The sequence below is a fragment of the Podarcis melisellensis genome (assembly GCF_964234715.1).
Source record: "Podarcis melisellensis genome assembly, chromosome: 14".
Taxonomy (NCBI): Eukaryota; Metazoa; Chordata; class Lepidosauria; order Squamata; family Lacertidae; genus Podarcis; species Podarcis melisellensis.
In genome coordinates, this window is record NC_138546.1 from 19,802,816 (window position 1) to 19,829,380 (window position 26,565).

Below are 26,565 nucleotides of genomic sequence, written 5' to 3' on the forward strand. Positions count from 1 at the left end.
GCCAAAGGTTGGGGATGCCTATCCCAAGGAGAAGGCTGGTCCAGCCTTGGTTACCCAGTTGTTGTTAGGTTACAACTCCCATCACATTTGACCACTGCTCCCTACACTAGTTAATAATGATGAAGACAGCTGTACCTCATGATGGAGGGCATTCCATTTCAGCAGGGAACCACTGCTGAAATGACCCTGTCAAAAGTCAGAACCAAGTGGAGAGCCCCTGCTTTAAATATAATGCTTTTTTTGTTCACAGACCTTTAGACTGAATTATTTCCTTTGTAATTCATGATTCCTCCCTCCCTGTGACACACACACACACACACACGGCAAAATATCACTGATGTAAAGGATATGCTTGATGCCGGGATTAGTGACTAGTGTTTTTGTTTTAGCTTTCTATGGATGCATTTTGCTTCATTTGTAACTTCATCTATTATCAACGAACTGCCATTGTCTAGTGGCTAAGGGGGGAAATTTACAGGATTACCTAAGAATAACATGACTTAAAGGTAAAGGTAAATGGACCCCTGACCATTAGGTCCAGTCGTGGCCTACTCTGGGGTTGCGATGCTCATCTCACTTCACTGGCCAAGGGAGCTGGCGTACAGCTTCCGGGTCATGTGGCCAGCATGACTAAGCCGCTTCTGGCGAACCAGGGCAACACACGGAAACGCCGTTTACCTTCCCACCAGAGTGGTACCTATTTATCTACTTGCACTTTGACGTGCTTTCAAACTGCTAGGTGGGCAGGAGAATACCATGACTTACTCCTGGGTAAACATGCATTGGCCCAGGCTGTAATGGCATAGCAAGCATTAACTTGAAGCAAGGCTTATCTGAGCAGCTAATTCCATTCCGTTTGAGTCTTGCTGGCATCAACCATCAACCCATTCCATCACACTGCATCCCATTCTGACCCATTTTGTGCATCCTGTGTACATAGAATACACACTTTTTAATGCTCTTCCATGTATATGCCTGTAAAATGAACATTTTGCACTTTCTGCATCTCTTCCCGCATCTCTTACGTAATTTTAGGCATGCTTTTTGCACTCACACCACAAACGCATTGCGTTTGGAGAAGTGCACACTCTGACTGGGAGTTGTGTTCCGATCCACAAGCAAGTTCAGAAGCATCGGATCGGTCCACTGTGAAAAACGTGTCAAACAAATTCTTCCCCCAGCCCTATCATGGAGCCAGCACTGTCAAAGAATGTGAGCTGTGGGCCAATAAGCCTCCTAGACAAATCTAACAAAATAACAGCCTGCTGGACCAGAGCAATGGCCCATCTAGTCCAGCATCCTGTTCTCACAATGGCCAACCGGATGTCTGTGGGAAAGTAGGGCCTGAGAACGTAAGACCTGAGCACAAGAGTATTGAAAAGCATTACTGTGTTATGTTTGGTGCATAGCCATTGTGCCTAGTAGCCACTGATAGTCTTAGCCTCCATGAGTTTGTCCAATCCTCTTTAAAAATCATCCATGTTGGTGGCCATCACTACCCCCTGTGGGAGCAACTTTCATAGTTAACTGTGCACTGTGTGAAGAATGATTTCTTTTTATCTGTCCTGAATTATCCACTATTCAGCTTCACTGGATGTCCATGAGATTTAGTGTTATGAAAGAGGCAGGAAAAACTTTTCTGTAGCCACTTCCCCCACACCAAACATAATTTTATACACCTTTATCGTGTCACCTCTTACTCACCTTTCTCTAAACTAAAAAGCCCCAAATGCTGCCATCGTTTCTCATAGGAGAGTCACTCCCAACCCACTTGATCGTTTTAGCTGTCCTTTTCTAAACCTTTTCCAACTCTACAGTATCCCTAGCAAACTGAAGAGTCTGGTGAAGCAAGTTCCTTTTCCAGAAATAACAAGCAGCCCTGTGTTCTTATAATGGGGCCACCAGATAATTCTGTAACAATGCTTCATCTTGCATATTAACTTGTTTACCTGTTTTCCTTGTGCTGGAAAGATGTCTGTTAATGGCTTTTAAAGGCTTCAATCTAGCACTTGTAACTCTCCCAGCAATTACCAGCACATTTCCTGGTGAGAATAAGGTTTTTCTTAATCAGCAACTGTGAGTGGCGCACCATGAACCCTTCTGCATTCTCATATAATCTTTAATTAACTGTTTTGATGTCTAAATGAGAAGATCAAACCCTTTTTGCTTCATGCCCCCGAGTGTGGATTATACTGTGTAACATTAGATCTGCAGAGATAAGGTTTTCTTTCCCCTATTGGGGACAAGCTAGCAAAGGGATTATGAAGAGCTTGTGTCCTGGCCCTCACCGCCAGCTGAAGAACTCGAACTCTCAGCTCTATTTCTGCTAAAGGCTTTAATGCTCCAATCAGATTGCTACATAAGGCAAAGTACAGATTACCCAACGTTCAGCAGGCACACAAGAGGCTAAAATACATTGCTATCTATCCTACTGTACTGTTAGCATTATTACTGGGTAGTAAAGGTAAAAGACTCTTGAATGGTTAAGTCCAGTCAAAAGACTTAACACTCGGCACTCACCTTGCTTTTCAGGCCGAGGGAGCCGGCATTTGTCTGCAGACAGCTTTCAGAGTCATGTGGCTAGCATGACTAAACTACTGGCACACAGAGGACCGTGACGAGTGCCAGAGCACACGGAAACACCATTTACCTTCCCGCTGCAGTGATACCTATTTATCTATTTGCATTGGTGTGCTTTTGAACTGCTGGGTTGGCAGAAGTTGGGACAGAGCAATGGGAGCTCACCCCATTGTGCGGATTCGAACCACCAACCTTCCGATCAGCAACCAAAGAGGCTCAGTGGTTTGAACCACAGCACCACCTGTATCCCTATTGGATAGTAGGGGTGTGCACAGGCTGCACGATTCACCTTATGTCTGTATGTGTGACTAATGATTTTGTAATCTGTTTCTTAATCACTTTTTGCTCTTTCCACTTCAGTCTGTGTTTTGAGGTCTGAGCTCCTCCTGCATAAAGGAAACAATGTGTTTCCCCATTCACTGTAATGGAGAATCTTACAATTGATTTTTTCCCCCTTTTTGGCCAAAGTGGATGGCATTTATAGGCACAAGAGACCTCCAGAATGCCAAATTGCAGACAGACAGGTCTAGCAGCTGTTTGTGGGAAAAGCGTTTCACATTCCTGACTACTCCTTTGGGGTGGGGATGAAGTTTTTATTTCTTTCTTATTGTACAATAATTAAGAGGTGACCAAGTATTTGGTTTTTTGCTTGTACAATTTTTAAAAACTTTGCAGCTTCATACCAGCTGTCCTTTGTGATTGTCCCCTCTTGATAGACTTTACAGGACCCCAATAGCTCAGGATTGCATAAAGGGTTTAATTTTCTCAGCATCCCTGCAGAGTAGCTTAGACTGATAGTGACTGGCTTAAGGTTGTCCAGTGAGCTCTTATTGCTGAGTGCGAATTTGAGCTCATGTCTGCTTTTGCAGCCCTAGGCGTGTATCCAGTGTTAGTCAAACTCAGAGTAGGCAATTAATGAACCTAGGTTAGCCATAACTTCAATGGGTCTACTCTAAGTAGGGCTAGCATTGAATACCACCCCTAGTTTGGTTCTCTAACCATTACATCATACAACATTTAATTAGTTTACTGGTCAGGTATCAATGAGTATTTGAAACCTTACTGGTAAGCGCTACCTTACTTCCTCATTCAGCTCACCTCTCTTCCTCTCTCCATACATTTCATAGACTCTAAAAGGAACACAAGTCTTTAGCAGCTCAGGAGTGCTGAATTCTAAAACTTGTATGTTGTTTTCAGGGTTTTAAGTGACAGATAAACAAAGCTGTGTGTCTGCTGAGATGCTAATGTTGCAACCCTTGTGTACTCAACTCTGTGTGATGCATTTGTGACTTAAGTTAGTTAATGTACAGCATAATAATTTAGGGCCCACGCTCTTTCTTTTATGTGGTGCACCATTAACATCATGGGAGTTATGCTTCTGAATTAAGAGGATAATAGACCCCTTATTTTCTAAGCCACTAGCTTCCTGGTGGTGTTTATTATTTAGAAACTTGCCTTTCACACATCCCTAGGAGACTTTTCAGACCTGGCTATGCCTTAATGCTGAGCAAATCACTTGGCCACCCTCTGCAAGTCTTCCCATCTAGAAGCTGCAGAAAGAGCAGCAACTTTTAAAAATGCAAAATATTTAGGAGATAAAATGAATGGTAAAGTGTGAGAACTCCCAAGTCGGATAATGGTTGGTTGCAGAACAAATTTTATGGACTCACTTGGAGTGGGGAAAGTAGAACCCCGTTAAATGGTCACAGGCAGGTATGCAGTATGCACACTCTAGAGTGGAAGACTTCTCACAGAGAGCACAAGTAATATGCAATCTTTTGCACACTTACTGATGGAAAGTTCAGCTGAATTCAATATGACTTGCTTGCAGACATATGCATAGAATTGGTCTGTACACTGGCTGTGCAGGCTAGGTCAGAGGTGGAAAACCAGATGCTGTTCAACTTCAGCTCCCTGCAAACCAAGCCCACATAAGCAATAGTTAGGAATGACGGGAGCTGTCCAGCAGCACCTACACAGCCCCTTGCTCTCAATCCCTGCTTGAAAGAATAGTTGCTGGGGTTTTGCATCTTGTATGAGGGAGCTGTCCAATTGCTGAATTCCTCTGTCTCAAGAGACAATGGAGTTCATCTCTGGTGTGGAGGCAAAGCACTGCATTAGGGGCACCAAAGGGATGCGAGCCTTGGCCATTTGGCACCTGCTTGGCTGAAGGGATTGCCAGAAGGGGGTGTAAAAGGTGCCGTTAAATTGTCTTGGGGACTCCACTCTAGATTTCTGTAGGGTTTACTCCTCAACCTTTCTTCTCCTGCAGATATCCCACAAGGCAGCAGAGGTCTAGGATCAGTTTTCCTTCTCCTAGATGGGCTCCCTTCCCAGGTTAGGGTGATGAGCCCCATCTGCCCCTCACTTCCCTCTGCAGCATGTACAGAAACCACCTTCTTGACTGCTGGACCCACTATTGGTCTCATCTGTCCAATCCACCAGAGCCTGTATTCACATGCAAGAGAATTTCCTAACTCACCAGTGGTTTGAGACCCATCAGCTACAATCACCTTGTTTAGCTTCAAAGCTGTTTCCCTGGGTGTGGCCACTGTCACATGCTGATAGCTTCTAGGAGCCACAGGTGAGAGCTGAGTGCAGGGTGGGGACAAAAGGTAGTTGAAATATAAAGATTTAATTCCTGTGAAGCTACTCAAAGCCAAGATGATTTTTTTTTGGTAAAAAATAAATAAATGAAAGAGAATTGTTAGCTGCCCAGTACAACCAATACAAAGATGTGGCAGAATTATGTGCCTCCGACTGGAGGCTAATTGGGAAGCAGCAATGTCAGAACAGTGAGTCACATGGAGATCCAACAGGCAACCTCCTCCACAAGGGATATTTTATTGCTTGCACAATCTTTCAATTTATTCATTTCTCAAGGCACCTACACTGGTGTTACTGAAGTAGGGGATTGCCTTTACCCAAGAGACTAGTTTCATTTAATTCTCCTGTGATTATTCATGACTAGTAACTACTCTCACACCTGAATATTTACAGAACTAGGAATTAAGTATAATTTTCTAGGTTTATAATTAAACAACGGAGGGAAAAATCACTGAAAATTGTATGCATTTACAGTCCTGCTAATTGATGGTGGTGGGAGGTTTGATTTTATGCTTTTGTACAGATGAAAGAAAATAAAGGAAGATTATTATTAGTTTGTATTTATCTTTCATAATTTCCTAAAGTTTCTTTTAAGTGACTTTATATTTCACTAACTCTGACCCAACTAAAGTCCAGATTCTGGCTGTGTATAGAAATAGCTTTCTCTCCTCCCCTCTTCAGAGCCAAGTTGGAAGTGACTTCACTCCTACTTTCAAACCATGTAATTGGATGGCTTCCTCAAAATCCCTGCTCCAAAAGAGGATTGCCACTACCTGCTCCCAGACTGCTCCTGTGCCACACAACAGAAATTAAGCAGGTGCAGGGTTTTTCCCATCACTTTAATCTCCATGCCTGCAAAAACACAACTATGTGCCAGGCTACTGTTAGCAATGAGCTACTAAAACTGCTGCTGCCAAACCTCCAGAGGTTTTGGGCTAAAGCTCCCATCAACCCCAGGTCTGGGGCTGATGGGAGTTGTAGTCCTAAGCATCTGGAAGGTACTAGGTTGGCAAAAGGGTGTTCTAAAAAGGAGGCACCTTTACATCAAAGGTGCTCTTAGTTGACACATGCACACAACCCCTGCCCAACCACATGAAACCAAAAGTGCTTTTCAGCCTCTGCGCAGCTACTATTGTCAACTTGTGAGTGTTGTTAGGTAAGGGCAGATAAACAGATAAAATGTAATAGATCAACAACAGTGCAGACTTATAATACCCCACCTTCCTCCAATAAATGTTGGGAGATTCACCCCTCTCCTCTCGTATGTTGGGGGGGGGGGGGAGGCGGGGACGGCAATAAACTCCATAAGAGTTGAGCCAGGATGACTTACGCCCATCTCCCGGACTCTTACAGGCTTTTCTCGAATCTAAGTGTCCTGTGAACACGCTAAGCATCGGGGCGTTTGTGTCTTGGTAGAAAATGCCTACAGATCGCATAAAGGTCGGTTGAGGGGACGGGGGTTATCCTCTAACCCCCCCTCCAACAAATCCACCCTCCACGCTGTAGTGTTGTTGTTGTTGATGATCGTGGGTTCTCCTTCCCAACTCCCCTGCCAATAAAACCTCGCTTCCCCCCAAATCCATCTACCCACACTTGTAGTTGCGAGACGCAGATGCCGGGATCTTAACTCCCCACCGGAGAGAATCGGCTACACGCTTCCTCGGGAGTAAAGCCCATTGATCGAAATGGGGGGGGTTTACATCCGAGTAAACATGCACACAGCCGATCCGGTGGCAGGCAGGCAGCAGAAGCGTCGGCGGGAGGCAGAGAAGAGGCAGGCGAGACTTACGCCACCCTCCCCGAGCGCGGAAGGTGCTGCGATCCGCGCCGCTCCTTCAGCTGGGCAGGTTCTCCACCCCGCTGGCCGTTTCGCTTTGCGATTTCTCCCCACCCCCCACCCTCGCGCGTGGGCTGTGCTAAAAGCCGCGCAGATCGCGCAGCAGCCGCCTCCGCCTCCACACACACTTCATCATCTATCTCCCCAGCCCCCCCCCCTTTGAAGGTCACCTCCCTCTCCGAGCCACTTCGCAGCGCCGGCTTGGGGGAGGGGGGGGAGAAGAGCCGCCACAACAGCAGCGCCTCCCTTCTTCTCCCTATTCCGCCGGGCAAAGTCAGCTCTTCCCTCAGCTGGGAATCCCACCCCCCTCCCCTCAGTCAATCTAACACACACACACACCCCTCCAGCCTCGGAGGAGCCACGCGCGGACGCCGACTCGGCACGCGCCGCCCTCGGCTCCAAAAGGCGCGCGCGCTCTCTCCCTCCCTGTCTCCCCGCAGCTTTGCCAGCTGCCTTCGTGACGGGGGTGGCTTTTTAAAAAAAAATAATGGAGAGAGAGGGGTGCTAGTTACGCCTTCCTCAGGAAGGGAATTGCCTGAACGACCAGGAAGGAGGTGGAGGGGGGAATGCATGCTGTTTAAATAATTCTCCAGTCCAGCCAGGTGTTTCTCGACGGCTCCTCAGTAGCTTCTTGAGGTGCCGACCCCTCACACACGCGCACGCGCGCACCCGCGCGCCACCGTCCCAAGCTCCGCAGTCCTCTCGGCTATCCTCTCTCGCCTCAGAAAAAGAGTATTTTCTTTTTTTTGCGAGGGGGGGGGAGGGGGACAACCGCGCGTGCGCGCAGACTAGGCGGCAGCTTGGCGGCTCCTGCGCCTCAGAGTGCGTTGCTCTTTCGTATTTTATTATTATTGTTACTGTTGTTGTTGTTGTTATTATTAACGGGCTTTTTATTTGGCGCCCAACCTCGCGCACCCAAGCGCAGCTCTCTTTCTCCTCCTCTCCTTCGTTCCACTTCGCGAGCGGCCGAACAGAGCGAGGCGAGCGAAGTTTTCTCCTTCCCCTCAAAGAACGCGGGAAAAAGCTCTCGCGCGCCGTCGAGGAGGAAGAGAAGCCGCTGAGGGGAAGCACCTGAGAAGTCGGCGCTTCTCCTTCCTGAGGGAGGAGGGGAAAGGCGAGAAGCGCTGCCCTGCGCCCCCTCAGGCCCTCCTCCGCCTCGCCTGAGTTGGACTCTCTGCCCGGCAAGCGAAGGGCGCCAACTTTCTTCTCGCCCATCTTCAACTCTACTCAGCCAACGAATCTGGACGCGACGGGAGGACAGAGAGCGGGAGAGAAGATCCCGGAGAACTTATTGGGGGCCCCGCGCTTCTCTGTATGGTAGGTGGAAGTGGGCCCCTGGCTGGCGAGGGCTTGGGGAGAGGCAGACTTGGCCTCAATTTCATTTTAAGAGAGGGAGGGGCAGGGGGCGGGGCAAGGGCTGGTTGACCAATGGCGAGCCAAGTGTTGCGCTTTCTCTTCCTCCCCGCCCGCTTAGCCCATCGCAGGTGTGCTGGGGCAGCTTGTGGCTAAATTAGATTGTAGTAAGGAACTTCTTCCAGAGGTTTCTATTTGTTGCCAATATTCTTTCCAAGGAGGTGTCTGGGAGTGGGGGTGGGCCACCCTTCCCATCTCCCATCCTCATCAGTGATTTTAGGCCAGATGTGATTCTTCCCCCCCATGATAGCTACCATGTATACATAATAACCAGATGTTCTGATGCATAAGCATCAGCACTGTCATTTTAAATCTTTATATATAGATAGAAAATGCCTTTGAACCTTACGGTGACTTTGTGCTGCTTAGGAGTACTTTGCTCCAAGGTATATTTAGCCTTGCTTTACATTTCCCACCATTATCTGTGGTAGAGTTATACTGGTTCCCCCTGCCCCAAAGTTCTGGAAACACACTATGCTTTTGTGTGGAAGTTCTGGTTGGTAGTTAACATAGGTGCTGAAAGGACAGGCGCAGCTGAGAACTCTTCAGTCCTGTTGATATTTGTGGGAGCTTTTATAAGCACATGCTTTATTCTTTCATGGCAACATCACTGAGATTTTAAAGAGCTGCTTACCTTTGGTTGGTTGAGTACATCGTTAATTTTTTTTTTGAAACAGAAGACATGGGCAAGGGAAGGAGCAGGGATTGGCATGGTGTCCCTGAAGGAGATGGCTTTTAAATTCGGGAGGGAGGTTCTATTTACATACTGTCTTGGTAATAAATCAGCATTTATTTATTTATTTTGCCTGCCTCGATCTAGGAGTTTGGGAGAGCTGTTTATGCTATTTATGCTGGGGGCATGTAGAGATAAATGTGTGTGGGAAGATATGATAATGAGGACGAGCAGTTGCACACTTGGGTGCAGGACCACAAACAGGAAATAAAAATGCATGAAAATGCAGTAATGCATCAATTATTGTAAAGTCCTGTGCATTCGATTAAATGCATGGCATATTCCTTATAAGCATGTACCAAGGGATGCATAGCTAGTTTCCAACTGCACATATGCTGAGCTCTGAAAGGGAAGATGTAGTAAAAATATATGTTCCCAAAATCGTTCCAATGTGGTGTATGTGAAAAACAGTTCATATTTCTTAAAATAAATCTAGACCATTTTTTGAAAGAAAGAAAAAATCAGAAGCGATTTTAGCAGCTGCATGGAACTGCTGCTCTCTAGCTTCCCCCTAGAAATTGTATCTAAGTATAAAAGCTTTCAATAAATACTGCTGTAGCAGACCTTTTTTCATCTTGTTCCTGCTTCCTAGCCATTTTTCTTTATATGTTCACATTACAAGTTGAAATGATACTATATAAGCTACAGATTACAATTCATCCCAGGTTTACTTCTTTGGCAGAGAGGCATGAGTTTTGTGGTGTGACAAATGAAACCTTTGTAGAAGCAAGCACTACAGAGAATGTTTGTTTCCATGGCAGGCTGTTATTCAGACAACTGCTGAAACATGTTTGACATAAATATTGACCTTTAAAGAAACATATTCAAACATGTAGAGCATGCAGCTTGGCTCAAATTAAATGTTGATCATTACATTTACAGTTCAGGATAACCAAAATTCCCCACAATTACTAAGAGCATGATCCAGTCAAAGCTAAACTCTGACAAGTTCCACTGAGTTCAGTGGGAGAGGCTAGCAAATCTTTAAACCTCTCATGCAAGAGCCACATGGAACTTAAGTGTGCTCAAATGTGGCTGGATCATGCCCAAAGTTTTATGTTCATAGATATAGAAAGATCACTAAATGTTTTGTAATGTAATGGAGAATTCTGAACACACTGTGTTTGTTTACACACACACAGTTTTTTATTTTGTTTAGTTCTTAGTGTTGCTAGTTTGACAATAAAAATATATACGCAGGACAGAAACTGAATGAAGAAACATTTCAAAACCCTGAACAAATTCATGATCGACTATGGAGTGATTTCTATGCTTGTTTGCTTTGACGCACCCATTGAACATGATATTTGTCTAGAACTCTGTTACCCCAGCCATACAGTGTGAGCTCTAAGTCCTCTGCTCCAAGTCAGCCTTCTTAGGTAAACCAGCTTTCTGTCAGCATTAGTCTCTCCATCTGCAATAAGGAGATAATAATAATACCAGTCATTTCTACCAGGCTGTTGTAAGCACTCCTATTAAATTAAGGTTAGGGAAATCCTGACCCCACTTACCTGGGAGGAAGCCCTGTTGAATCCAGTAGGACTTACTTTGAAATGTAATGGGTTAGGTTTGCAGCCTCAGTGTTCTAAATACTTGAAATATTCCATGTAGTTGCTAACATGTCATTACTTGGATGTTTAAAAGACCAAGGGCCATCTAGTACATATTATGGGCATCTGATTTTGGAAGTTGTTATACCACAGAATCGAACACTGTACAGAGATATGTCAAAGAAATAGGTGGAACTGAATTTTTATTTATTAAGAATGCTACTTGCCTCTTGGTTAACAAATCTACCTTCCCTCCCAATAAGTTGCTGCATATTTATTGTTGCTCAGTTTTTCTGGTTATTTTAATTTGAATTGCTGATAGTTTTTTGGAAGCTTCTGGCACAAGGTTAGCTGTACCTAAGGGTCTTTTGGGGGTGGGGGGTGGGGAGCATTTTATTTTAGAAGCCTGATGGTAAAGTCCTGTGCATGCCTGCTCAAGTAAGCACCATTGAGTTAAATGTGACTTTCTCCCAGGAAACTGTTCATAGGACTGAAATCTTAAGTCTACATAGGATAGAATGGTAAACATTTCAAGAAATCACTTATCACTTCAGTAGGGCCATGTGAATGTGCTCTCTTGAAGTATTTACAGGCAAGACTTCTGCTGCAAACAATTGCTTCTGCTAAACTGAACACATATGAATAATTTTGCAATTTTCAGGAATAAAGGCAAATACGCTGTGCTGTATAAGAGCACCATTTCTAGTAGATACGCAGTTGATAGAGTTAAGATCTAGAATAACTTAAATGAGCAACATTTCATTGCCAGTTTTTGCTTCACTACAATGGAAGTTGTTATTGTGCATTGCAATGCTGCAAATAAAATAAACTGGATTGGGTAACACATGATGTTACAAAATAACACAACTAATTCATACTTAGTTGCAAATGGAAATAAAGTAGTGGCATACAATTTAATTTATGCATTCCATTAACAGTGCATTTGCAACTTCACATCACCAAACTGATTACATTTTCACTCCATCTTTCCTTGAAGCAGCTTGGGGAGCTTCCTTGCTGAGTGAGGGCTATCATCAGGTGCTTCTCTGAGGCTCAGTCCACCCAACTGGCTTTGCATTGGAACCTTATGGAAAAATGCTTTCTAAAGCAACCACTGGGCAGTATTTATGAACCACAAAAGGCTTGAAGAGAGCATTCTTGGGGATGAGCCACTTTTAATAGCAAGCTTGAGTGGCCTGTGGTTTGCAGTAATAGCCTGTTAAAGTGTTCCTTTTGTAACATACTTGGCTCTAATGTTGCTAAGGCTGCAGTCATATAAACAAACTGAGGGTAAATGCAACTGAACACAGTGAGACACACTTCATGCAAATGCAGCCAGGCGTGGAGCACCCCAAAATGTTTTTTTGATAGTTTTATAGCTTGTACCATTGCTCCTCTACCACAGCAAAACCTTACCATGATGTTCCCGGTCCGAACTACATCCACTTGCAAGTAAATGCAATATAAATAGTACATTTTCAGCAGTGGTGAAATAGACTGAATGCATCCAGACATGAAGAAGTATGATAAGGTTTAGATGTAGTAAGGGAATCCTACTGTAAACTTATAAAACTTTCAAAATAATATTTGAGAATCAAAAAGTTTTTCCAAAAAGAAAACAGACTGACAGCTGCCCTAAAACCAAAGCTCTGCTCTTTCTCTCCCACCTTCGTGGGGGGAGATTGTAGATGCCCAGTGGGCACTCAGGATTCAGAAGTATTTCTCTTTATTATTGCCGACTGCTTTAGAACAAGAGGCAGAAGCAATGCTAATTGGCTCTGTTTAAAAATGGGAAGTGTGTGCGCAATAGGGATGTTTCTGTTTCGAGCTGTACACATCAGTGCTGTTTCCATTCTGCTTCAGTTTGATTATTGCCAGATACTATGTTATTTGTCTTGCTGTCCACTATTTAATGTAAGTTATGCAACTTGCTTCACTATTTACTTAGCTTATGCAAGTTACATTCATTCCAATGCAATCTTAAAACAATGTAGAAAAAGGTAATTGATTATGTATCATTTGCAAACTTTAAAAAATGAATTAATACCCATTGCATTTGCTTGACTGAGTTTCATTCCTGAACACAGACAAACAGTTTCTACTTCCTTCTCTGTTCTTATCAGAATTCCCCCCCCTCTCTCTCTCTCTCTCTCTGTGTGTGTGTGTGTGTGTGTGTGTGTGGATATGGACACACACATATCACTCTTCTAAGAAGTTTGTATTGTATTTTTATAACATTGACATGTTTGCTGCTCTGGGCTTCTTTGGAGGAAGGGTGGGATATATATTTAATAAATAGTAACACACACACACACACACACACATACTGATACAATGTTTGTACAAGTGAAAAATAGAATATATTGATTGGCTGCTGTGATATAAAAATAAATATTCATGTTACAGACATTTATGGGCAAGTCAGTCCTTTTAAAGTACCAGTAGACCCAGAGCTGCAATTTAGAGATATAAACTGATGACAAGATAGCATATATACTTCAAAAGATTCTTCTTTGGAATTTTGTGGAAGTTCAGTACTTTCCAGATGAGCAAAATGTTTCATTGGTGCAATGAAACTCAAAGGGTACAATCCATCAGGGACATCTACGGTGCAAGTCCCTTTTGAAAGGTAGCTTCTGCAGAGATTCCTGAGGAAATTTCACTCTGCATTTCCAATAGGCAATATTCACATCAAACTACATCTCTGGAGGCAGTCTTGCTAATTATAACAACACCTACCAGAGAGTCCTCCTACTTTTTCTTCTATATCATAGGAGAGTAGTTGCATGTTGGATATGGTCTGAAGAACCAGAGAGAGAGCGAGAGCACAAACCAGATAACTAGACTTTCTGTGCTTACAAAAGAAAGAAAAAAGAAGAAAACCACAGTTTTTGTTGTTAAAGGAAAAATAAAGGAAAGAAAAGCAACAAGACAATAATAATCAAAAAATGGCAAGTAAAAAATGGTTGCCTATACTTAAAGCATATTAGGGAAAACAAATGAGTAATGTTTGAGAAAATGAGCTGGAATTTTCGGAACTGTGAACATTGGTGGTTCTTGGAGATGGTTTTATAGAACTTTCACTACATATTAATAAAACTCATTACAAATAGATTCAGCCTATGCTTTGCATGCAAAGGGCCCCACGTTTAACCTCCTGCATCTCCAGGCAGGGCTGGGAGGGGGCCCTGCCTGAAACTTTGGAGAGCAACTGCCAATCAGGGTATGCAACTCTGAGTCACATGGGCCAAAGGTCTGATTTTGATTGAGAGTTTTCAAAGGGAGAGGCCCAGTTAACAGAAGATTGGAAGGAAACAGAGGAAGATCAGTATGAGGAAGTTTCCTGTGTCTCCTTGCTCAGGGGTAGAGCACATGCTTCCATGTGAAATAGTCCCAGGTTCAATCTCCAGATAGAGGTGGGAAAGAATCACACCTTGCCTCTTCCCTTTGATGAGTGGGGTGGGACATAAGCTTTAACATGGCAAATAGAAGGCATTCCTGCTCTGGGAGAGCAAGCAGGTGCTTCTCAGAGTGGGCAAGCCTGTGAGGTGTGTTCATGTGAGAGCTAGCATCTCTGTGTCCTTGGTGGTGGAGGTGCCTTCTCACTATCTGGCTTACTCTCAGATGCATCCCCCAGGAATGACCAGTGGTGATGGCCCTTTAGGAGGTGCATAGCTCTGTTGGTAGAGTATGAGATTCTTAATCTCAGAGTTGTGGGTTCAAGCCCCACACTGAGCACAATATTCCTACATTGCAAAGGGTTGGACTATGTCAGGGAACTGCCATCAGCTCAGAGGTGAGAGGTTGAAGAGAGGTTGTGTTATAGGGAACCTCCGAAAATCTTGCAAAGCAGTTCCTCCTCCGGTGAGGAGGAAAGCCCCACCTCCAGTGGAGAGGAGGTTCAGGGACCAGGGGATGCTAGGGAGAGCCTCAACACCGAGCCTGAGCAAACTGGAGAGGAGGGAAGTACCCTTTAACCAGCGCCCATTCTGCACAGTAGGTTTCACACAGGGAGGGGCGGAGAAGGCTGGGGGTCACGCAACTGTTATGCTGGGGGAGGTACAAAGACCAACCACTCCCAGATTCTGCTAGTGATTGGGCCAGACATGAACTTATGACACTTTTCACTGTAAATAGTTTGCACTAAGAAGAAAGCCTGGAAAAGACAGGTCAGAGTCTTGCCTGTTTTCTCTCGAGCAACCACACCAGCACCTGACAGACTAGGTAACCCTTGTGGTCCCTTCCAATTCTACAGTTCTTTTACTCTTTGAGGTGCCTGACTAGAAGCATTTGATGTCATGGGGGTGGAACACCTCTTGGACAACCCAATTAAGCCTTCTCTTGGATCCAGCCCCTGACCCACTTGATCACTTGCCCTGACAACTTTGACACTTATTGAGACACAAAGAGTACCTCCCCCAACTTGTTCAACCTGGATCATCTAGCACCAGCTCTCTGATATCTGCTCCCACCTATTTTGCATCCTCCCACCCCCATCCAAGACAGCTCCACGGGACTCGTGACACTGTATTTGATTCATTTCCATGATGGCTGCATTTTTAAATTGTAATTTTGATGGGACCATGGATGTTGATGCGTTGAATAATAACTTTATTCTGCTAGGAAACTGGTTTTGACACAAGAAAATGCTTCTGGGATGCTGGGATTTCACAGTGATACAAAGCAGGATTGCTGAAGTGCATATGAATATTCCAAAGGCTACAAAATAGAAACAGTTGTCTTTGACACATGGTGTGGATTTAAGCTAAATGGACAGCATCCATTGCCAGCAGGTACAGCAAATGACTTCAAAATTGAAGTCAATAGAATATGATTTCGCTGCTTAGGGAGATCTTGTTTGAGCTGGCACAGCCAGTTTGAGTGGGGACTACCCACTATGTGCTTTCCTTGGATTGCAAATGTAGAAGCAGGGAGCATTTCCAAGGGGGAACTGCAGAGCAAGAGGGAGGGGCATTTTCAAATGCGTCATAAAACCATAAGTACCGTAAATCCAGTGGTTGCTTTGGTGTGGGGAGGTGTCATAAGGTAGATTTTGTAGGGAATGGTTGTCAGGTAGAGAAGGGGCAGAAATTTGATTCATTTCTCATTTAAAGATAAACTGATTAAATTTGTGCTTTCTGAAAAACATGTGAACTGAAAGAGTCATCCTTTGAAATTATCATTTTATATATTTTGCAATAAAGTTCTGCAGCCAAGCAGTGTGTGTGTGTGTGTGTGTGTGTGTGTGTGTGTGTAAAAAGGCGTGTTTGGTAGGAAAAGGGCCTTCTCAGTGGCTGCTCCCACACTTTGGAACTCCCTTCTTAGAGAAGTTAGACTGGCTTCCTCCTCCTTGTCCTTCCACCAGCATGTGAAGACTTCCTTATTTTAACAGGCTTTTGGGAACTGACTGTTTTTAAGGAAAGGGCTTGGGTTGTGATGTTCTTTATGTTTTAATAGATCATATTCTATTAATTTTTTTAATGATAGCTTTTTACATGCTTTTAGCTGTTTCTGTTTTATCTGTAAGCTGCCTTGAGTCCCCTTCAGACAAAAAAAGCAGGATATAAACAAACAACAGACAAATAAACAAATGCATTATAATAAAGTGTACACATACTGGTGAAAATAGCATACAAAAATGTATTATATAATGGGAAATTCCTTTAAAATGTGTATATGTGTCAACACTGCATGCAAAAATTAGTTTTAGAATAAGTTCACACTAAAATGCAAGTAAATTTTCAAAAGGATTTTTTTCAAAATTAAAAAAACCGCAAACTACAATTAAGATTGGAAAAAAGAAAGAAAAGAAAAACAGAACAACTGAAAATTGACAGATTTGTCTATCCCTCTTGGCAGGAGGGAGTAAACACAGGATAACCTCTTGCAAATGCTGCTCTTACTTTTGTCACTGTATTATCTTGTCAAGTACAGGGTTGGGAGTGTAGAAACTTGTTTCCCTTCCCTCTCATTCAGGACTGAATAACAGCAACCTTGATGAAGTGAAGCAGGTTGAGGTCTGAATGGAAGGCTGATTTGGAACTTTAGTGTCTTGAGTTTCCTTGGCAGAAAGACAGGGTACAAATGTTGGAACATAAGAGCATCAAAAGCACTTTGGGAGGGGGGAGAATATTACTCATGGCTGCATTGACATTGTATATGAACCTCTTTCAGATATACTAGCTAGCTCATATAAGCAGAACAAAAGAGCCTTAGCTCCATTGTAGAGCATCTGTTTTGCATGCAGAAGGCCCTGGCATCAATGCCCAGCATCTCTGGGTAGATGGGGAGAAACTCCTGTCGGAAACCATGGTGAGTTGCTGTTGGTCTATGCAGATGCTACTGAGTTAGAAAGACCAGTGTCTAACTTGGTCTAATGCAGCTTTGTATGTTCCTAAAAGGTTGGTAAATGTTTGACCACAATGACCACCAGACCTTGTTGGCTTGTAACTGCCACCATCCCAGACCCATTCATTGTGTGTGCTGGAGCTGATGTGAGTTGTAGTTGAATAACTACATTGACCATGTCTCCAGTAGGGCACAGGAAGGCTTTGAACAAATTAAGAGAGCTCAGATACTTGGAAAGTCTGGGATAAACCTTGATATGGTAACTATCTTTTCCCTTTCTAAAATGCTGTGTGGCAGCTGGTTGACCAAATTGGGTCACGGAGCGCATGCTTACCAGAATGCCTTCTGTTGTCTGAGTGCCAAAGGCAGATAGGCAGTGTGGCATACCTGTGCATGACACATTTTAAATACTATGGTAGAGCCAAATAGAGAGAAGTTAAATTTGATGTGGCATTAACAACAGAAACTAAAAAGAACTATGCAAACTTACCCAAGTGGTTTAGAGAATTTCTGTAAAGAATTGGGCTGGTATCCCAGCTCTAAAATGCCCTTTCTAACCTGAGTGATTTAAAATGCTTGTTATCTGGAAATCTTAAAACTAGCATGACTTATTAAATTCCAAGATGTCTGCAGAAGTTCATTAACAGTTAGAACATGACCCTCTTTTTAACGCAAAAGGTGACTTTGCACAGTAGGTGGCTTTTAAGCATATGCATTTATTGCACAATGAAAGCTTGCTTTTAGGTAAAGGCGTCATGCCTCTCTGAAACAGAAATACAGTGCAACTTGTGATAACACATGTACTGCTAAAATAACTTATGAACCAGAAATTGAAAGGCTGTATTGTAAAGGTTATGCACAGGTGGCCAGAGCTGAAATTGTACAGTCAACCTTGAACTTCTCATTTACTGCTTTCTGTGGTCTACCAAATGTCGCATTTTATTCAGACATGATTACTGGATGAAAACATAAAGATTGGATTTTCTTTTCTTTTCCTCTCCCATTTAATTCATATACTTTTTAGGTGTGTGGGTAGTGAAGTTTGGGAGCTGAAGGATAGACTGATATTAAGATAATTTATTTTATGGAACAGACAAATACGGGGATGGTAAACTTGTGGCTTTAATTAAGAATAGATGAATCTGCTGATTTCGGTTTCTCATTTCTGCAGTCGTAAGTTCAGTTTGCCACATTTTCACATCACTTGTTTCTTCAAAAAGGTGAAAACAAAAATAATTTCTTTCTGCAAGCAACATCTTCAAGCAGGTTGCTTTTCTGCATTTTATTTTCACTAACACACATATTTTGTATGCAGTTTTTTGGTTGGAGACCTGGATCAGTCAGTTTGGAAAAGCCCAAGTTTTGAAGGATAGCTGTGCTTCAGTTTGTGCATTGGTTTGAATTAGCTATGTTAAACCAGAGAAGGAGGATGCCTTCCAATGTTGTTGAAGTCAGTCTATCAGCCCATGGTCAATAGTCAAGGATAATGGGAGTTGTTGTCCAGCAGCAGCTGGAAGCCATATGTTCCCCACCCCTGAGTTAAACCAAGCAAATTTATCCCCCTTCCATAGCTTTTATACAGTGTTGCTTAAACATTTGATACTTAGGGCACAGTATATTTTGTATTGAAATTTGAGACATAGGAAGCTGCCTTATAGTGCTTCAGAACATTTGTCCACCTGGCTCAGTATTCTGGCTGACAATCATTTGAGGTCACAATGATGCCAGGCAGCTTTTATAACTCTGGACTTGTCTTGCAAGGTGCTTTGCAAGACCTGGCAATCAGAATCCCCTTTCAGAGTGATAGCTTGTGGAATTATTTGCTAGATCTTGCAGAGCCCTTTCAGTCAGCTGATTGGCAGTGCCCACAATTACCCCCTTTAGGGTGAATCAGATTTTAAGCTGACAACAGGTATGGGGCAGGTGGGTGTGGCCTAACCCAAATAGGGAAGGCTTATTATGTTACCCCCCCCCCCGCTATGGATGAATCGTGTGTAATTCAGCATGTGTTGTGGGGGGGGGCTACCTTGAGAGAATTCAAAAGTGTGATCATTGTAGGGCTGAATAACGAGTTCTAGCTCTGAAAGTCACATTGAAAAGTATGCCATAAATTGGATAGCTGCAGCCGATCTACATATTTAGTTTGCTTGTGATTGGCAGCATTTGAATGAACATAATTTATGAACATGTTGCAGTTCACAACTCTTGGAGGGCACTTTGAAGGGTGGGCTAATGAAGTCCAGGTGAACATTTCTGAATGCCACAAGCAAGGTTTTTCAGTTAGTTACATTTTGGGAGAAGGAGAGAGGGGAGTGTCTTCTTGATAGATCTTTTTAAGGACCTTGGAGGCTTGCAAAGTTGTCATAATCTTCAAATAGAGGGAAAAATCAGTGAAGCTAAAGACTTCCAGTGTGACTTTGATACAGGGAAATATACTAGAGCAGATTACAGTGGAGTCAGTTTATAAACATTCTGGTTGCAATGCTGTGATTAGTAGAAGTCAACATATGTTTGCCAAGAATATATAATGGCTGGCTAATCCAATTAGTTGATTGTGGGAATGCTGTGGATGTAATTTACCTTTATTTTAATAACATTTTCCATGACTTTCGTTAGCAGACTGGTTAAATGCTATATGATAATAACATCAGATTAAGACCTAGTGTGCTTATTGGTGATTCCTCATCCAGCTGGAGAGAGAACAATTACTTTTATCTATTACACAAAGAAATCTCTAATTTACAGATAACACAAAACTTGGAGGGATAGCTAAAACTTCAGAAAACAGGGATGAAATTTAGAATGACCTTGATAAAGTGGACTGGACTGAAACTAGTTCTGTGCTGAATTCTGTCCCCCAACTTCTCAAACATTTTGAGAACTGGGCCCCTTTGTGAGGAAGAAGGGCAGGATAGAAATTTGATGAATCAAATCTGATAAATAAAATTTAGACAAGACAAATAATAAAGATAGAAAAGATTAATTCCAGCACAGTTGTGATTTGATTGGGGCCCCTGTGTGGTCCATTTACCATTTGAGCGATTGGGAACGGCAGGGAACGGCAATGAGATATTGGAGGAATGACCTATCGTGTGCCTGCCGTACATGGAATTGGGGTGCTGTTGTCCTTTCTTGGTCCTGCAACTCTTCACCCACACAGCAAGAGCTAAAACAGCTTTCCAAAGCACAAAGAAAAAAGTATTGGAGACAAGGAATTTGCGAATCTGTCAATTTTGGTTTCTTTCTGTTTCTTGCTTTTCAATGCCTAAGTCTTTACTATTCCACATAAGTTTGTTTTTTTAAAAGTGCTTATGAAAATTCACCAGCATTTTAGTGCATATTTCTCCTAACCTGCATAGTTTCGCAAAATACTTTTATATATTGTTTTCACTAATATATGCATTTTTGTACACATTGCTTGGCTGGAGAAGTGTGTCACAAAATTGGGAGGAGAGAGGATTTCAAAGGATTTATGTGTGTTGGGTTGTTTCGGAAAGTTTAGATTGGATAGATTTCCCTTTAAATAAGAATTTCTTCCCCATCCCTCCTTGAGAGGCAGCTTACAAACCAGCATTTAAAATAAAAGATCAAAGCAATAAACAGGGCAAATAAAAGCAGCTCATGATTAATAGTAGATCTAATATTCAGATTTCCCTCATGCAAATCAAATTGAAAGAAAATGATGAAAGCTTTTCTGTTAATTATGACACTTGTGAAGATACATTACTAGAGTGGCTTTAATTTGCTTTGTTCTCATGTTTTTGTTTTTGTCCCCAGTGTTGCTTGGGAATTCTAGGAAACCAAAAATAAACTGCAGTTTTGAAATTGGTTGTTAAAACCAATGCAGTTTTGAAAGGTTCAGCCCACCATCTTGATTCAAAATGGTGTCAAATTGCATCCAGGAAGGCCTTGAAACAATCAGGCCTTTGAGCTGAAAACCATTCTGCAGACCTGCTTTGACCACTACACCGCACTGTCTTTTGTAGGTTATAGGATTTCAGGATTTTGTAAGCTACCTTCCAGACATTATCAATATGGCATAATGTAAATATATTAAACGTAAAAGTTCTAGTTTTCTAGTATTGCAATTATTTTTGCAATAAGTTCACGCTAAGAAGCAATGGATAGAAACTTTGGTACAGTTATAAAATGGGTCCTTGTGTTTTGTATGAAAGAGTCACATGTCTGTTGCAGCTGTATTCCTCTGTATTGTGGTATAGAAAAGACCTTGGTGCCTTAAACAAACAAACAAACAAAAAAAACCCAGGTTCTGTGCTAGCATTGAAGGTATGAATGCTACTGTTTGATCATCTACTAAAGGACACACAGAGCCTATAAAAAACAAACAAAAAATCCTGCAATTCTTGCTGATTGAGGTGGGGCTGCAGCTTAATCAATTCTAGAAAGGGTGTAAGAAAGGGTGTAGGTGCTGGATTTTAGAGCGGAATCTATGTGGCAAAGAGCACCTGTTGAACCCCAGTTCCATGGAGTATATATTTTATTTGCAAACATTCCTGTCAGTGAGGAGAAAGGCACCAAGGGAGGGCCTCAAGGCCATTGTGCCCATGGGCGTCATGTTGGCGATCTCAGCGTTAAAATTATGTGCCTCACTTGTTTGGAGTGACTGAGTTCTGTATGCATGGCTATATTTGTGTGTGGTCTTCTGTACAGCTTTTCCAACCAAAACCAAAATGTCACACAGTTTCCCAGATGTTTTTAGAGTACTGCATCTCCCAACAGTCCCACCTAGCTCCAACCAGTCTAAAACTAGAACCCCAATGAACCTTAATGTTGGAACATTAAAGGCAGATAAAAGAAAGAGTTTATTCATGCAGCACATGGTTAAACTATGGAACACGCTCCCTCATCATGCAGTGATGCCCACCAACTTCAAAAGGATTAGGCAAATTCATGTTCTACCCCCACTATCAGAGGCAGTAATGCTTCTGAATGCTAGTTGCTAGAAATGACAGAAGGGTAGAGTTCTCTAATGCTTGGCTTGTGCTTGTGGGTTTCTCACAGGCATTTGGTTTGCCGCTCTGAGAACAGTATGCTGGGTAAGATGATCCAGCAGGCTGTCCTTACATTCTTATGCCAGGTTGGGGAAGACTGGTCCATGCATATATTTTTGTAGACAAATGTCTATCCTTTCTGAATGCAAATAATCCTGAATGCAAACAGTGCAACCACAAATATTGTCAGTACTTTGATGTAGTCTGTTTTGCTATTTATAAGTTCAGAAAAAAGTGTGTGTGTGTGTGTGTGAGAGAGAGAGAGAGAGAGAGAGAGTGAGTGTGTTTGATAGCATCATTCTAAATGCCATGCTCGTCATATAAAGCTTTTTACAAAACTATTTGCTTTCTAGATGTTTTAATGAAATGGAACATCTCCAGTTACATAATTGAACAATACAGAAACATTTTACATTTGAAGTCCCTAATTTTATTTTAGTCACATTGTGTGTGTGTGTGTGTGTGTGTGTGTGTGTGTTTAATGCATTTTGCTATTTAAAATGACTGGCTAAAATGGCTGACTAAAGTGCCCTATCTTCAAACCTTGCAAAGAGCATCTACATAAAATTCCAGCTACCACATGGTGATAGCCATTTTACATTCATTGTAGCAGAATTGCTTGGAATGCTCCAGAGTGTGGTTTCAAGCTAACTGCATAGCAGGTACCCAGCAGAGAAGTTAATGTATCCTTTTGATCTTTCCCTGATACAAGATCTTCCTGTGCAGCACTCTCCTTTTCCACTGTTTACAATTCCAATTCCAAATGTCTTTCAGAAATGACATTTTGAGCATGGCGTTCTCCTGCCAAGAAAGGAAGATGGCGTATCATTCCCTTGGGGGTTCATATTTTGCCTTCCTTATGATTGAATAATCACGGAAGTTTCCCTACTGCTGCAATAATGACTCACCTGTGTACATATATGTGCACATGCCAGACGTAGCTTGTTTTTCAGCTATCTTTGTTTCAGCTCTTTTACCCTTGACCTCCTGCTTTCCCCCAGCCACTTTAATTTAGGAAAATGGTAGGGAACCTCAGGTCTTGGGAAGATAGTCATATATAGCCCCCAGGTACTGCTTTCTGGCACTTAGGATCCTCCTCAGGCCATGCCTCTCACAATCCCTCCTAAAAATCCTGTTTTCCGACTGGAATGTCCGCTTGAGCTGTGATAATGTTGCTTGCCTGCCTGGATTAAATATGTGTGTTTTTATTTAGAAATTTGATACTTTTGCATAGCCAAAATGTATAGATGTTTTAGTTGAGATTCCTGCATTGCAAGGGGTCTGGCTGAGATGACCCTCAGAGTCCTTTCCAATTCCACAACTCTGTGATTCTATACAAATGTAAGTCACATCTATTGTTTCATTCAGTTTTGCTTCTGTCACCTGCTCAATACAGGCATACAGCTCATTGGATATGGCCCTTTGGCTGAATAAGTTTATTTACTTCTCCCTTGTGGCTTGTCCTCTGTCAGTTCACCCAAGTTCTGCATTGCAACTCAGTTGTGTTTATAGACAGCAAACATGCTGGTGACTGTCTACTTGCATCCACTTGCAGGCTTGCCTGCACCTCCTTCTTGGCCTTCAGGTGCTTCTGGCCTTCAGGTGTCCCAGCAGAAGTGAGTATGTCTGCTGAGAGATAGACTTTTAGTGTTGTGGGAGAGACAGCACTATCCATATATCCCAACCTTCCCCAGTCTGGTGCCCTCTGCATGTTTTGGATTACAATTTCTATCATCCCTGACCATTGATCATGTTGGCTGAGGCTGATTAGTATTGCTGTCTGAAACATATGGATGTTACAGAGTAGGAAGGCTGACTTGCAGTGTTTATCCTGTATTTCAGAGAGGAATCTTCCCAGCCTAGCCAAAGACTAGGAACCTTCTACCACTTAGCCATTACCCGCTATCATCTTAAAGCTACCTTAAGGTATGACTCAATTTCATAGCAACCTCTGTGAAGTCCTTGGGTCTGGGATGGGTAACCTGTGGCCATCCAGCAGTTGCTGAACTACAAATCCCAAAGAATTTAAAGATTTGTGGACCTCCCCCAACACCTTACACCTCCATCTTTAGCAATAGCAGTCTGCCCATATGGGGGCTTTGAATGCCATCTTCTGCAACATTATGTTCAGTTCATTATTTTTACTATTAGCTCACTAAGTAAGCTGCAAAATAAAGGGTAAGGGTACTTGATATTTAGACCATATTGCCCATCCTCATGCTGCAATCTGTCAATTCTGTTGTCACTCCCACTATGCAAGTTGCAAACAAAACAAAACATTATAAAAATGGAAGGAACATGTGCAGGTAGGTGCAAAGAAACTTGCTCTGTCATATGCCAGTTCATTCAAATCTCTTGGGTCTTCTTCCTCTGTGCCCCTGCCCCCAAGAGTTTTCCCTAAGGCTACAAGAAACATCATACTTTACGCTTATTCCAACCACTTTTTGCAAAGCAATGTACTACAGTGTTTAAGACCTTGCTTGTTTCGTTCTCATGCTGGGTAAAATAGACTGCATGCACACCATACATTTGAAACACACGACTTCCCACCCTAAAGAATCTCAGGAACTGTGTGTACCCTTTGTAAAGCTACAATTAAGAAACTACAGGTCCCAGGAGTCTTTGTGAGAATGCATGTGCTCTAAATGTGTGGTGTCTTTATGCCATATGTCCTTTGAGGACCAAACTACACGTTATGCTATTTTCACTTTAAAAAACAAACAAACGGAGTCCCTGACAAAACCACCTTTATTTTCAGTAGCCAGTGGGCTGGGGTCGGTGATGCTTCTCCAAGGACTGGAGATTGCCTGGCTTACTGGCTGGTGGACTGGGGCCAGCTGGGGGCTTGCAAATTGCCCCTGTTTCCTTGGATGCATCCCAACAGTGGCACGGGTGGGGGCACCCTTGCCTTTCCAGCTTCCCAACACAATAAGTCGCTGGCTCTTACAGAGGGTGAAGGGGAGTGAGGGATGAGGTGTGAGGAGATCATCACAGAGCAGTGTGTGATGGTGAGACCAATCCGAGAACTCCTGCCACCATGCACCACACCAAGACCAGCTCCTAATGCCTCCCTCCTCCCATCTCACTCCTGGCAAGCATCAGTGAACTGCTGCATTGGGAAGCCAGCAAGAGCAATGGTACTCAACTTGTGTTGCATCACCAGCTGCTACTGCTTGTTTTTCAGATTCTTAAGTATGGCCAAAATAATGACCAAAAACTGCAGTTTGAATGAGTAAAATTATATTTTATTATGCAATATGCTGGTGTCTTCACCCACTGAAGCATCAAAGGCTTCTGCAAACCTCTTTTGATAGGTGATCATTTACAACCTAAGTGTACTTTTCAGAGTTAATTTATAGTATTTTAAAACCATTCTCAATCAACTTCTTCCCAGAAGCATTTTGAATTTTGAAGACTTTCATCTCAGACTCATAAGGGGCTGGGTGCCTGTGTGTCTTCAATTATATAAGCTGTCCTTCAGTTCCAGGACTTCCCATTTAAAGTGAAAAAAACCCCAAAGTAGAAGTTGAAGAGGTAGAAAATTGGATCCAACTGGAGGCCTGGATCCAGAAGTGGCGAGACATTTGTGGGTCACTCTGACAGGGGGGATGAAACCACTCACCTGATATCATATGGTCTTAAGCAGTCAGGCAACTGAAGGAATTGGCATCATTTTTAAAACACAAACAAACAAACAAAATTTTGACTGAAAAGGAAGAATTGAGAATGCACTTAGGGTCAGGCCAACTTTTAGGCCTAAGCCTGAAATTATTTGCTGAGAGAATGGGAGTATTTTCAGAATGTTTTCACCACACATGATGGCAGCAACTTCCTTTTTTAACTGCTCTGCACTGTGTGAAGAAGTGAATGTAATGACATATGCTGTTGAGGGCTACTAGCCATGGTGACGTTTCTTCTTCTCCACATTTGGAGGCTGTAATGCTTCTGAATACCAGTTCCTGGAAACCAGATGAAGGGAGAGGGCTATTGTGCTTGGGTCCTGCTTGTAGGCTCCCCATAGGCATCTGGCAGGCAACTGTGAGAACAGGATGCTGGGCTAGATGGGTCATTGCTGATGACTTCTCTGTTCTTATGCCTTAAAGGACAACACAGCCTGGTGCCCTTGATTTGTTTTGGAGTTCAGTTCCTATCAGCTGGGCTGGCTGGAGCTGATGAGAGTTGAAACATCTGGAGGGAACCAGGTTGGCAAAGATTGGGCTAATATATTTATTGCAGCAAAAGCTGTATTGGGTCAGAGCTCACTTTGTCAGATCTATGAAGTGTTGCTCTCAACTGGCAAATACAAACCCACATGCAGGTAGAAAGAAGAGCTGAAGCTGTTAAACTGGCGTGAGTCCAGAAACCTCAGCAATCCACAAAAGGCGTGTCACCTTTCAGGCAAGAAGCTAACCCATTACCCTTCCTGCTGCCCTGCATCTTAGGCAGCTTGCTTCAGCCCCTTCATCTCAAAGCTGGTCATGCTGG

General features: G+C 42.9%; 1 protein-coding gene across 20 annotated transcripts in view; it reads left to right on the top strand.

Moving 5' to 3' along the window:
- Positions 1-26,565, top strand: part of RBFOX1 (RNA binding fox-1 homolog 1) — a 1,444,762-nt gene that overhangs the window by 469,467 nt on the left and 948,730 nt on the right. For 2 of the 20 annotated variants that reach the window (XM_081887406.1, XM_081887410.1), the window contains exon 1: positions 8,088-8,341. The exons of 17 other annotated variants lie outside the window; for them this stretch is intronic. In XM_081887406.1, the coding sequence (XP_081743532.1) occupies positions 8,339-8,341 (3 nt within the window). In that variant the 5' untranslated portion in view covers positions 8,088-8,338. Of the gene's footprint in view, positions 1-8,086; positions 8,342-26,565 lie in introns of those variants that run through there. One more of the 20 variants, XM_081887414.1, reaches the window with a different exon arrangement.